Source organism: Eublepharis macularius, chromosome 6 (genome assembly GCF_028583425.1).
Source record: "Eublepharis macularius isolate TG4126 chromosome 6, MPM_Emac_v1.0, whole genome shotgun sequence".
NCBI lineage: Eukaryota > Metazoa > Chordata > Lepidosauria > Squamata > Eublepharidae > Eublepharis > Eublepharis macularius.
In genome coordinates, this window is record NC_072795.1 from 113,336,861 (window position 1) to 113,350,656 (window position 13,796).

At 41.4% G+C, this 13,796-nt stretch overlaps 1 protein-coding gene across 1 annotated transcript in view; it reads left to right on the plus strand.

The window, feature by feature from the left end:
• The window catches only part of CDH23 (cadherin related 23), an 819,524-nt gene that overhangs the window by 625,112 nt on the left and 180,616 nt on the right, over window positions 1-13,796 (plus strand). The window contains exons 28-29 of the mRNA XM_054983948.1: window positions 4,409-4,522; window positions 6,395-6,543. Coding sequence (XP_054839923.1) covers window positions 4,409-4,522; window positions 6,395-6,543 — 263 coding nt within the window. The remainder of the gene's footprint in view (window positions 1-4,408; window positions 4,523-6,394; window positions 6,544-13,796) is intronic.

Consider the following 13,796-nt stretch of genomic DNA (forward strand, 5'->3'; position numbering starts at 1 on the left):
TGGGTTTTCAGACATGACTGCAGTGAGCAGCAATGTCCTCAAAGAATGGAACCAAGAATGAAGTATGGAACCAAGAAAATAGCCCTGGCAACAGCCTTTGTGACGAACATGCTCTTAGATGCTCTGCTATTGTTGGCAAGAACCATGGTTTTCAGCATGGCTTCCAGGCACAACACTGGGCTTAGGAACTGGGATGTTGACCCTTCAGTCCAAGCCAAAGTAACAGTGGTCCTGTTCAAAGGCATCAACCTGTGTGGAGAAGCTCTGGACAAATACTTGGTGAAGGATAAAGTAAGTCCTTCCCTCAAAAAAAGAAGGAAGGGAATTTGAGAAAGAGGTTTCAGTCCCTTCAGGAGTCCAAGAATCTTTATTACACGTGATGTACCAGAACATTCAAGGGAAGATAGCAGGCCAAACATCAAGAGGAGAATAGTCCCTCCTCCCTTAACAAATCCAGTTGGAATACCAAAGGGCCACAATGCTCAAATCAGTCATGACTGCCATTCAGAAGGGACAATTTCTGGCTTCCATCAATCTCTCAGAGGCACTTCTAATATTGGGCTTTGCCTTTTGACTTGAAAGTGCCACCCAGGGTGTTCACCAGAATCCTAGTAGCCCTGATAGCACATCTGAGACTGCAGAGAGTGACTCCTTTTTCCATATCTGGATGACATCTTGATCATGGCTTTATCTCTACTACTGGAGTAGAAGTGGTGAAACTGACGGTAGCCTGCCTGCGGGATTATGATTTCGTGGTCAATGAGGAAAACAGCAGTTTTCCTTCTGACACAGTAAATATTACACTAGGGATAGTGATAAACACTACTCAAGACCGTCTTTCTGTCACAGGAAAGGCAACAAAGGCAACTTAAATCTGGCATACAAAGCCAGGTCTGGAGACACCTCAAGACATCATGGTACACTCACTAAAGGGGGACAGCAACATTGGTAGCCCATAGATCCTTTTAGTCATTAGAGACCATCTGTAAAGCAACCACATGGAAATCAGTGCACTCGCACAAGACAGAACCTTTATTGGCATAACCGTAACAGTGTCAAAAACAGTGTCAAAAATAGGCAGAGCCTTCGGAATATCAAGGGAAGGAATGGCTAACCTATAAAGACTTGATGTTAATACATGGAGATATAGTTAAAATGAAGAAAGAAGAGGACTTAACTTTTAAATATGGATGGCTACAATACCGACAAATTAAAGACTTATATGAGTCAGATAAAAAGAAATTTGGTTTCAGAAAGGAAAATTTAGAAATGGAAAAACTTTTGTTAGGAGATGATAGAAAAATGATTTCGAAATTTTATAAACTATTATTGAAATGGTATACAGAAGATGAAGTGGTTAAGGTTCAAATGGTGAAATGGGCATTGAATTTTAATAAAGAGATTACAGTGGAATCATGGGAGTATTTATGGAAAAATGCCCTGAGAATATCCACATGTGTCAATTTGAAGGAAAATTGTTATAAAATGATGTATAGATGGTATTTAATGCTGAAAAAATTAGCAAACATGAATAATGTAATGTCAAATAAGTGTTGGAAATGTCAGGAACGTGAAGGTTCCTTTTACCATATGTGGTGGACTTGTGATAAGGCAAAACAATTTTGGGCTTCTATTCATGCTGAAATATTGAAAATTTTGAAATGTAATTTGCAGAAAAATCCTGAAACGTTTTTGTTAGGGCTTAATTTAGAAACTATAAATGTAAGAGATAGACCATTATTATGGTATATGATTATAGCGGCAAGATTGCTGTATGCACAATATTGGAAACAAGACAAGATACCAGAAGTTGATGAGTGGATACAAAAACTTCTGTATATGGTGGAAATGGACAAATTAACTAGAGAGCTAAAAGAACAAAGTTCAAATGATTTTCTGATGGATTGGAGAAAACTGAAAGACTATCTGGAAAAGAATTAGGATGTAAAAGACCAATTGTGGTCTATGGATAATTTTTGATGAGTATTATGTAATTTGTTGAATTTAGTATTGATTGTAACTTTACCTTTGAAGATTATGGAAAATAATAGAACTAGAGGGAATAAAGTATGATTTATAGGGTATAAGTGCTGTTGGAGGTCTGACGGGGGGGAGGGAAAGGGTGGGTTGGGGATAAATTTGTACTCAATAGGAGAAAGAAAAAAATATACATTTCATTATTTCTATGTTTGTTCTCAACCTATCCAATAAAATGTTACTTAAAAAAAAAGAAAATAGGCAGAGCCTATTAATTGTTAAACATTCTAAACACACTTCTCCTCTTGTATACACGGTAAAGGAAGTTTGCCACCATTTCAGTGACTTCAACCTTGGCTGAGGCTAAGAAACTCACTATCTTACTCTCCACAGATTTGCCCTCCAGCAATTGCAGTAGGTAATCCAAATAAAATGCTCGTAAATCATCATAAAATCTGCATGATAAAAGTACATGGGCTGTATCCTCAATTTCCAACATCCCACAGGGGCATAACCTTTCTTCAAATGGGATTTTTTTGAATCTCCCAAATAGTACAGAAGAAGGGAGCATGTTAAAACGGGCCAACATAAATGCCTTTTGAGTACAGGGATCGATTAAACAGGAAAAATACTCTGCCGGCGCATCATTAAATGGAATCCCCCATTGAACAGGAGAGCAATGTCCTGAAGCGAGGCTTCTAACATCTTGCATCTCCATGTCAATTAGCCTCTGTTTAATCCTAACAAAAGCATTCTTCTCAGATAAAAGGTACAAATCATGTTGAGCCTCATCAGTGTAATTTTCCTTTCGATATAGTTCAACCAGTCACACGTGTTAGGCTCGCGTAACATATACATTATGAGACTATTAGGCCCACTTCGAAAATGTAGGCGAAGCCAGAATTTGAAGGTTGAGATCCATGCCTTTGTAACTAAACATCTCTGGTTTGTCTCGAGGCAAATTTCTGCATAAGATACGCAAGCTGGAAGCCCCAAGATTTTCCTAAGAAATTTAGATTGGACTCTTTCGATAGCTTCGATGGAAGTGGAAATCCAAATAGGAGCACCATATAGTACCTTAGCGCATATTTTATAGTTAAACACTTTAAGGACAGCAGGTATAAATTGATTTCCTTTTGTGTAAAAGAAGCGAGAGATTGCAAGTTCACTGCTGTTCACTGCCCTTGCAGCTTCCCTAATATGAGTGGCCCAATTTCCACTGTAGTGGAAATGGATTCCGAGATATCTGAAGCTCTTCACCTGTTCAATGGAGTTACCTTGTACAGTCCAATTAAAGGGCCTCCAGCTTCGACCAAATACGATAATTTTGGACTTCTCAAAATTTAGGGAGAGTTTGTTCTTATCACAATAATTTAAGAAACTCTGTGCACTCACTCACCAGGGACTACAGAATATATAAGTTGACCTCTGCAGAGGCAATTTTGAGGGTACTACAACACACCCTTTAGGCCCGGAAGCTGGACGATCCACCTTGGGGAACACTATTTTTTTTATGTCCGAGAAGTAAGGACTGCCCCACTCCTAGGACCACCAGAAAATGGAATATTTATTTTCACTTACTGTGAAGCTTCCTGTCTTGGTGATCCAGGAGTAAGACAGTCCTACTCACTTGAGTTTGTTGGGGGCAGCTGACAAGATTGGCTGGAGAATTAGGATGGTAGCTTTCCTCCTGCTGGTGGCAGGGAGGGATCTTACTATTTTTAAAAAGGTTAAGAGGAGTTGTTTTCCCTCTTGGTATCATTATGGGGAGTCAAGGCTTGAGAATGGACTGGCGATCCCTGGGACAAGCCGCACCCCTCTGGGATCAAAATCAGCTGACTGACCCTGCCTTCAGAGAGGAGGAGCTATATCCCAGAAGTAAGGTCTAGACCACCAAGAAAGGAAGCTTAACGGTAAGTTAAAACAAATCTTCCATTTACAAGAGTTACTTCTCTTATTGTCATAAATTTTACATCATTTATAGGGAGTCAAGTATTATGGATTAATATTTTATAATAGTTTTTCCTTAGGGCAAAGCATAAAGCATACCTATAGATATTTTCCCAAATATATTTTCAAATATTAGGTGTACCTCTGTTCCCAACTGGTTAACCCATGTGCGTGTATAATCCAAGCCATTGTTGTTCTCCTTCTTCAACAATGTTTGATAAATCTGTGGGAGTGTCAGTTGTCACAGCTGTGAAACTACATTCTAAAATAGGTTGGTATGCACAGATTGGTGCTATCAAATTCTAGGTGTGCCTAGATCTTTATATATGTGCACACATGAATGGAGAGGAATATGAAATATATAGAGGTGGTTTTGATGGCTGTTTCTGAATATCTTGGTTCCTCAATACTTATTTCTAGAGTGTTTCCGTTTCAGCATCCTTCATTCTTTGAACTCCTTGCTCATTTTTTTCTTTTGTAGGTGGGAACCAGGATGGGAAGTTCAGTGTCGGCTTTAGAGATGGAGTAGTTAGAACAGTCGTCAGTCTGGATAGAGAGACTGTGCCATCCTATACACTCATCCTAGAGGCTATTGGTAAGAATGTCTTGTGGACTGTTTTTATTACGATTTTCCAAGCAACTGATACACATTCCATTCTGCACCATTTGGGATACAATGGAAAGAAGGAAGTGTTTTCAAAGGACTCATACAAATTAATGATGCAGTATTTTGTTATGATTTCTAAAATTTTCGTTCAATTCCATTATCTCACTCCATATTTAAGAAATGTTTTTATACAGCATTAAAAAGTTTCTTTTTTAAAATCTCCAGTCAGTCTTAGGCTTGTTATGACTTTTAAAGTTATATTCTGGAGAGGGACCACTTTGTAGCTCTAGAAAAGAGAGATTCTATATCTTCTTAACATGTTTGAAAAAAATATTCCCTGCCATATTATATAGTTAAATAAACTAAGCTTCCAGATACGTGTTTTATCAGTGAGACATACACGCTAAACAAGGCTGGTCTTTGATAACAGAAAACGTATTGTGCAGCACAAATTTATAAAATAATATCAGCTAATTGATGGAGTTAGGCATTTTCAATAGTATTTAAAACAATTCAGGTTCATATTCTTTATGTATAAGACATTATTTCTTTCACAGCCTCTCCAGTAACACTAAAACAGAAAAAAAATAAAACAATGACAAATTCAGACTGACATTCTGCAAATATAAACACTCACATTTTGCTACAGAACTTAATAATAAGCACACAGAAGATTGTTTTTCTGGAAGTGGGTTTAAAAATGCAGTACTGAAGTTAATGTTGCTGTTAATTTAGAACCAGCTGAGTATTTCATTTCTTCATATCACAAATAAAAATTAAGGCAATGACACTCATTTATATTTTGTCTGTTTAAATTTTACAAGGAGAAAAACACACTTACTTTGACTCACACAGAAGGAGAGAGAATTAAATTTCCTCTCTGTGTTCACTGGTGGTTCTTGTCTGGAATGCACTTTAAATCAATCTAACATTGGACTTGGCTTTGTGCCATGTGTAGTCAACTAACATATTGCAAGAAAGTTTGTGGACTGATGAAGCGTATTGTTGAAAACACTCATCAAGCCAACCACCACTCATCATCTAGCTACGTTTATTGTCACAGGCATTATGAAATCAGCTCCATGTAGAGCCAATCCAGATCCAGTGTCAGTCTCCTACCTATAATCTAGTCTGAAAGCATTATTCAACAAGTCAGTAATTACAAGTCAGAGTAACACAAACATCTCTGATAAAGGCATAATTATAAGCTTTTGTAATGTAAATGAAATCTAATGTGGATCCTACTGAAAATGCATACTAAATCCCATCTATTTATGTTGGAACCAGTGCATAATTAGCCTATCCAACATAGCCACCAGGCAGTGCCATCATTATCTTGCGGCTCATTTTGCCTCATTTTATCTTCCATTGGTTGTGCAACTTGAAGATACATTAAATTTCAAGACCAGCCTGGAGTTACTAATGATAATAACAATAATGACATTCAATGTATATATTGCCCTTCAGGACAACTTAATGCCCACTCAGAGTGGTTTACAAAGTATGTTGTCATTATCCCCACAACAAGCACCTTGTGAGGTGGGTGGGGCTAAGAGAGCTCCTAGAGGCTGTGACTGACCCAAGGTCACCCAGTTCGCTTTAAGTGGAGGAGTGGGAAATCAAACTTGGTTTTCCAGGTTAGAGTCCCACTGCTCTTAACCACTACACCAAACTGGCTGCAGGGATGTACAAGCTGGCTCCAGAAAAAAGAGAGATGTAGAAGCTTAGGGCTGCTGGATCAAATAACAGTGTTTTGACCTTGTTTGCTTGTGAACTTTTCGCATTTCATCAGCATTCTTTCAGTACTACTGACTTTTGTTTTTATACTGTGACACTATATTCTGTCTTTGTTCCCCACAGATAATGGCCCCACAGGCAAAAGGAGGACTGGAACAGCTGCTGTGCATGTCACTGTGCTGGATGTTAATGACAATCGGCCCATCTTCCTTCAGAGCAGCTATGAGGCTACTGTCCCTGAGGACATCCCAGACTACAGCAGCATAGTACAGGCATGTAACAAAGTTTTTCTTTTCAGAGAGTTCCAGGGTGAAGACGAAAAGGGAAGAGAAGGAATACTCTTGGCTACTCTCACTTCATCCCAGATATTAGCTGGAAACAATATAGATCTGAGAGATTTTGATACTAGCCCATGGCTCTGAATGTGTGAAGTGCCATCAAGTCACAGTAGATTCATGGTGACACCCCCTCCCCAGGTTTTCAAGGTACAAGATGAACAGATGTGGGTTGTAATCCAACATAGGGCTCCATGTATTGTAGCACAGATGACATTAATGGGTTCCTCTGAGACACACTGCAGAATATAGCCCTTGATCAATAAGCAATGGGATGTACTAATTAGTGAGTCAGGCCATATCTGTAAAGTCACGTTTGGTGTATGAGGTGATCTGACAAATAACCCTGCTTTGAGGGAGGCATTGGGTGAAGCAGTCCTTTCTTTACAATGTGTGCAAGTGCATACAAAGCAGTTCTAAAAGGGAAATTGGGAAAGAAGAATTTGGAAACTAATTTTTTGTTTCCCTCTATGGACGTAGCCCTCACTGGAATGAATGGGTGAGCGAGAACTAGCTAAATGAATGAATGCATTCACTCAGTCTCTTTTTCTCCTTTCTAATTTCTCTTCAGAAACCAAATGTTTTTTGCAGCAAGTACTAAGGAGTGTTCTCAGCAAGCTCAGAAAAGGCTTTTTATTTGTTTCTTGAATTTACTTCTCTGGTCTGCCAGTGAGGTAACAGGGCTTTGTTCCTATCACATGGGAATTTTGGGAAAGCAAAGGGTCAACCATGTGAGAACTTTGGAATAATACACACAGAACTTAAGCAAAAAATGCCTCTGGAAAGCTACATATGTAACCTATGCAAGTTCTGAATCTGAAATTCTAGTAGAAGAAGATGATGATAAGACGCACTGTAGCAAAAGGATCTATGGTACCTGATTAGTGTCATAATGGGGAGCTTCTTAGAAAGACTCTGTATTGCTATCATTGATTTGTATTGCTTCTGGGAACTTTGTGCTTTCAGGGGAGCACAGGTCTGTACATGCACAAACATATACACACCAGCTGCCCTTTCATGTGAGACTGAGCAGCTACCACACTTCAGCCCTGGCTCACCATACTCCAAGAGCAGTTAAAAGAAGTACATGTGGTGGCCCTGCAATCACCAAGCAAACCTCTGAAGACTGATAAACCCTGATGCCCCTTTTGCATCATTTCTGGGACAGCTTTGAAGTGTATTAGCCTGAGACAGTGTCTTGTCAGGATTTGAGAACAGTCCAAAACTCTGTCCCGTATACTTCATTTGATCCCAACCGCATGTTCCCCCATCCCACCATACAGCAAAACAGGCAATTATGTTTAATGACTGGATGAAAATAGCTTCCTGTGGGCCACAGAAGCTACTTCTGCTCCTGATATCAAAATTGCAGATGAATTCCTTAAAGGTAGTCCCCTGTGCAAATACCGAGTCATTACTGTTCCATGGGGGGGGGGGGGACGTCGCATCACGACGTTTTCTTAGCAGACTTTTTGTTACAGGGTGGTTTGCCATTGCCTTCCCCAGTCATCTACATTCTACTCCCAGGCAACTGGGTACTCATTTTACCGACCTCGGAAGGATGGAAGGCTGAGTCAATATTGAGCCGGCTATGTGAACCTGGCTTCCGCTAGGATTGAACTCAACTTGTGAGCGGAGCTTGGGCTGCAGTACTGCAACTTACCACTCTGCGCCACAGAGCTCCTAGAACTTCAAAATTCATTTTCCCAGCTTAAATAAAATTTGCAAAGGCAACTGTTTCATCATGTTGATTAGGCTTTTTTGATGGATTTAAAATTAAAATATGTTAGTGCATCAAAATATGATTTTGTATGGAATGCCATAAATGCTTCAAGATTTGCTTTTGTCTATATGGTAGCATTCTGATTGTCTCTTGATATTAACATAAGAGTTTGCAATGGCACGCAATGCAATAAGAAAGAGGCTGGAACCTAGTCGTCAAAGCCTCTTATAGATTGTACTAAGATGCTTCCTCAAATGAAATTTACTATACGGTTGGCTGCATGAAGAAGGATGTAGATTTTTGTAAGAGAAACTCTCTTTAATACATTGAAGAGATTGCTTTTCTGACCAAAACAATTGGAAAGTCAAATGCATCAAAATGAATGTAAATAATGTCACAATTTCAAATTTAGGAAACAGACAATTCAACAAAATGTTTAGCTTAAATTCAGCTTTACAACTGAATCAAGGGAGGTACATTTTCTCTTCATTTAAAGTTTGTGTTTTGCCCTGCTAGTGTCATAAGTCCCCTCAAGTGATTGGCACTACAACCTATAGATGTTCTGAACTTGATCGTCTCCTTTAATTCAGATGAATAGCTGTCTTGGTGCTGATTTTAAAAGATGTGAGTACTCAGTTTAGGTGCCTAAATTGAGTCTGCTAGATACTACTTTAGCATGCTGTGTATGCTGAATATTAAAAAAGAAAAAAAAACCCCTTATCAATAATGATACTAGAATTACTGTAACTTAGTGATAAAGAGATTTGAGCTGTGAACCAGAAAGTCTCCAATTCTCTGTCATGAGTTCAATTGATGGCAGAAATTGGGTGGCTTTAGGCAAGCTATTAGGAGTGTGCAATTCAGGTCTAGGATTCGGAGGGGGGCAATTTTTCTTTCCAATTCAGCAAAATTCAGCTTTCCTGGATCAAATTAAAGAATCCTGGGTCCAATTTTGGATCCTGAATTTAAACCCCTGAATTAATTCAGGTTAATTTGGGAATCATGACTTAGCTGTTATCTTGCTTTTTCCCTGCAAAGAAACAGCAAAAGAACCTGTTTCCTGCCTTTTTTACCAGATGGAAGGGGAAGAGGGAGGGGCGAGTGCAGCTGAGAGAGGAAGAATGAGATAGTGATGGGGAGTGAGTGGCCAATTCTTGCAGGAGCTCTCCTTCTCTGACCAATGGAATTCTCTTAGAAGGTTAGAGCCTTTTTCAAACTACTTGCAAGACTTAAATGAGACTTGCCTCAGAGCAGCCTCCATTTTGTGTGACATGGTCTGGCCTTGAGATTGAGACGCTGCTACTGGTGGTTGTTGGCTCTCTCTGGTCTGGCTGATCTATTTTTGGAGTGGATTCCATCCTGCTTGGCCAGTGGATTCCTGCCTGCCCTATGCCTCTACTGCTGCTGCAGTGCTGAGAAAGAAAAGAGCTGCACCTAGAGGACTTCTGTTCTGCCTTCTGCCTAGTTTGAGAGTCGTAGACTCACTCGTTTTTCATGACTTTTAGAGGAGGGGGGTTGGCCTGGTGTCTGGGAGGGATAGAGTTGGGGGGCAGAACAAGTTTGGTCTTAAAGTTTGCCTTTTAGAAACTACTTTTACTCTTGTGGTGCTTTGGTTTGGCTTTTGAACTTTGGTGTTCGTTTTGCTGGTTTTTCTCCTGGGGGAGAGGTTCTGTTTTCCCCTGTGTATGAAGAATTCAGAAGGGTAGATGTGTATTCCATTAATTATAAATAGGCCACCCATAGTGACCTAATCTAACTAGTCTGCTGCCCACCTTTGCTCTGGCTGTCTTGGAGCCAGGCCAGGCACTTTTGAAGTAGTTTGTTCGGGTTTGTAAAGGCTGACTTCTGCGACTGGGTTCAGAGTAGCTTGATTCCTGAAGAAGAATTAAGTTGCTTGCTAGTGTAGATAGTTATTAATACCACACACCTAAATAAAACCTTTTAAAAAGAGGTTGTTGTATCCTGTATAGCACCAAAAGACAGAGATCTCTCAGTGTCACAGTGTGGAAAAGATGTTGGCAGGTCATTTGTATCTACTCAGGAGGGGTGGGGTTGAGCTGAGTCATCCTGTAAGAGTTTCCCAGGGTGTGGAATGCTAATGGCAGGAGGCTTCACTGTATCCTGAGGAGGTTCTTTTGCATATGGATTGGTACTTGATGTGCTAATCTTCTCTGCAGGGCTATTGTCGGGTGTGGAGTGTTTTGTTAGCCTGGTGTTTTTCAGAACTGGAAACCATGCTCTGTTCATTCTTAAGGTTTCTTCTTTCCTGTTGAAGTTTTGCTTATGCTTGTGAATTTCAATGGCTTCCCTGTGCAGTCTGACAAAGTAGTTGGAAGTGTTGTCCAGTATTTTGGTGTCCTGGAATAAGATACTGTGCCCTGTTTGCGTTAGGCTATGTTCAGCCACTGCTGATTTTTCAGGTTGTCCAAGTCTGCAGTGTCTTTCATGTTCTTTTATTCTTGTCTGGATGCTACGCTTTGTGGTCCCGATGTAAACTTGTCCACAGCTGCAGGGTATACGGTATACTCCTGCAGAGGTGAGGGGGTCTCTACTGTCTGTACAAGACATACAAGACATACTGTACAAGACACACTTGTCAGTTTTGATGTTGTATCCCTGTTTACCAAGGTTCCAGTAAAAGACACTATTGCACTTATTAATCAGATTTTCCCAGAGGATGTAACAGCCTTATTCCACCATTGTCTGACAACCAGTTACTTCCAATGGGACAACGAATTCTATGAATAGATGAATGGGGTGGCCATGGGGAGCCCACTCAGCCCAGTTATAGCAAACTTCTACATGGAACATTTTGAAAAAACAGCTCTAGAATCAGCACCCCACAAACCTAGTGTATGGTTCCGGTTTGTGGATGATACATTTATCATTTGGAGCCATGGGGAGGAAGAATTGATGGGGTTTTTGAATCATCTCAACAACATCCACCTGAACATACAATTCACAATGGAGAAAGAAATCGAGGGAAAACTCCCATTCCTGGATACCTTGGTCATCCGCAAAGCAAACTTTCAGTTAGGTCACAAGGTCTACAGGAAACCAACTCACACTGATCGGTACTTACACAAAAACTCCAATCACCACCCCCGACAGAAAAGAGGCATAATGAAAACATTAGTGGATCGTGCAAGACGGATATGTGAGCCGCACTTTCTCAATGAGGAAATTAATCATCTAAACCATGCACTTCAGGCAAATGGCTACTCCAGAAATGAAATCCGAAGAGCAATCAAACCCAGGATGAATCAAACAACCAAGGAAAAACAGTCTCCTACAGGAAAAGTGTTTTTGCCATATATCAAAGGAATTACTGATCAGATGGGAAAGCTTATGAAAAAGCATAACCTTCAAGCAGTGTTCAGACCCACCCGAAAAATACAACAGATGCTACGATCAGCAAAAGACAGTAGAGACCCCCTCACCTCTGCAGGAGTATACCGTATACCCTGCAGCTGTGGACAAGTTTACATCGGGACCACAAAGCGTAGCATCCAGACAAGAATAAAAGAACATGAAAGACACTGCAGACTTGGACAACCTGAAAAATCAGCAGTGGCTGAACATAGCCTAACGCAAACAGGGCACAGTATCTTATTCCAGGACACCAAAATACTGGACAACACTTCCAACTACTTTGTCAGACTGCACAGGGAAGCCATTGAAATTCACAAGCATAAGCAAAACTTCAACAGGAAAGAAGAAACCTTAAGAATGAACAGAGCATGGTTTCCAGTTCTGAAAAACACCAGGCTAACAAAACACTCCACACCCGACAATAGCCCTGCAGAGAAGATTAGCACATCAAGTACCAATCCATATGCAAAAGAACCTCCTCAGGATACAGTGAAGCCTCCCGCCATTAGCATTCCACACCCTGGGAAACTCTTACAGGATGACTCAGCTCAACCCCACCCCTCCTGAGTAGATACAAATGGCCTACATCTTTTCCACACTGTGACACTGAGAGATCTCTGTCTTTTGGTGCTACACCTCTGAAGATGCCAGCCACAGCTGCTGGCGAAACGTCAGGAACTACAATGCCAAAACCACGGCAATACAGCCCGGAAAACCCACAACAACCATCGTTCTCCGGCCATGAAAGCCTTCGACAATACATTTTAAAAAGAGATTTGTGTCCATCTCCAGGTCAGAGCCAAACCATTAGCTAGCCTTTAAAGTAGATAGGTAATGTCAGAGTACCTTTAAAAAAACCCTCAGATTCTTGGCTAGGTATTTTGGGTGGGCTGGTAAATTTTTGTAGGTTAGTGTTGGTAAAAGGGGAAAGAAATGAGTGAGAGAGTGGAGAAGGGCCTGGGAGGGAAGTAAGGGCTAAGACTACAGGGGTGGAGGGGAAGGGGAGGACTGTGGCTGCTGAGGCTCCCCCTCCTCTAGCTATTGAGACTCAGTAATGGGAAGAGAAGCAGCACCTTTGGGGTGGGCTTGGAGGACATGAATTTTCCATCTCTCAAGCTCACCCCAGAGACCTGGAGGATGCTGGAGGAATTGGTGGAGGGACCCTCCAATGGTGAGCCTTCCCCAGTTTCCTTTGGGGCCAACAACATGTTTTCCAGGGAGAGGCCGAAGGAAAAGATGGTGGAAATAGAGGAAGAGATTGTGGTAGTGATTCTCACATGTCAACCCATTCTCTGTCAGCCATCTCCTTCTGCCTCCCCTAGATACAATGTCTCTAGTCCAAACACCCTACAGGAGGCAACTCCTGGGTTCTTCTTTACTTCCAACTTGTGGGTGTACCTCCAGAGGACAGAGGACCCCCACTGTGCACATTACCAGCACTGTAAGACCCAGGTCAGTTGAGGGAAAGACCTCCATCATCTCTTAACATCCAGCCTCAAGAGCCACTTGAAAAAACACCATCAATTGGTGCCTCTTCTTGGGGAGAGAGAGACTGGCTGTGCAGGGCCACCAGGAAGGGGGTCATTCCGCAAACACCTCTGGCACTGTCCCCCCAGATCTCCTGTAGGGAAGGGATGCCAATCATCTCTGGCAGATATGTTTGGTGCATGGGGCACTAGTGTGCCAAGAGGAAGGATCCAGAAGACATTAAGGTGCATCACTTAGCACATCACTGAGATGATCGCCATAGACAGGCAGCCCTTTTCTGTTGCTAAGAATTTTGGCTTCCACAGGCCGCTCAAGCATGTGCAGGCACAGTTCTCTCATGCCACTGGGAGAAGTCTGCATGTCACATCAGACATCTAGACCTGCTCTCAGTCGCAGCATCCATACCTCTCACTTACTATGCACTGGTGGCAACCCAAAGGTTCAGGGTGGGATGACCATTGTCAAGCAGGGTCAGATGGAGGACCACTGGGCTGGCTACTGCAAAGTTCTCAATGAGGTGCATATGGCAGACATCATTGCTGTCATCGTTGAGAGGCAATTACTCTAGTGGGTAGGCAGGAACGTCACCACGTGATACCAATGGTAG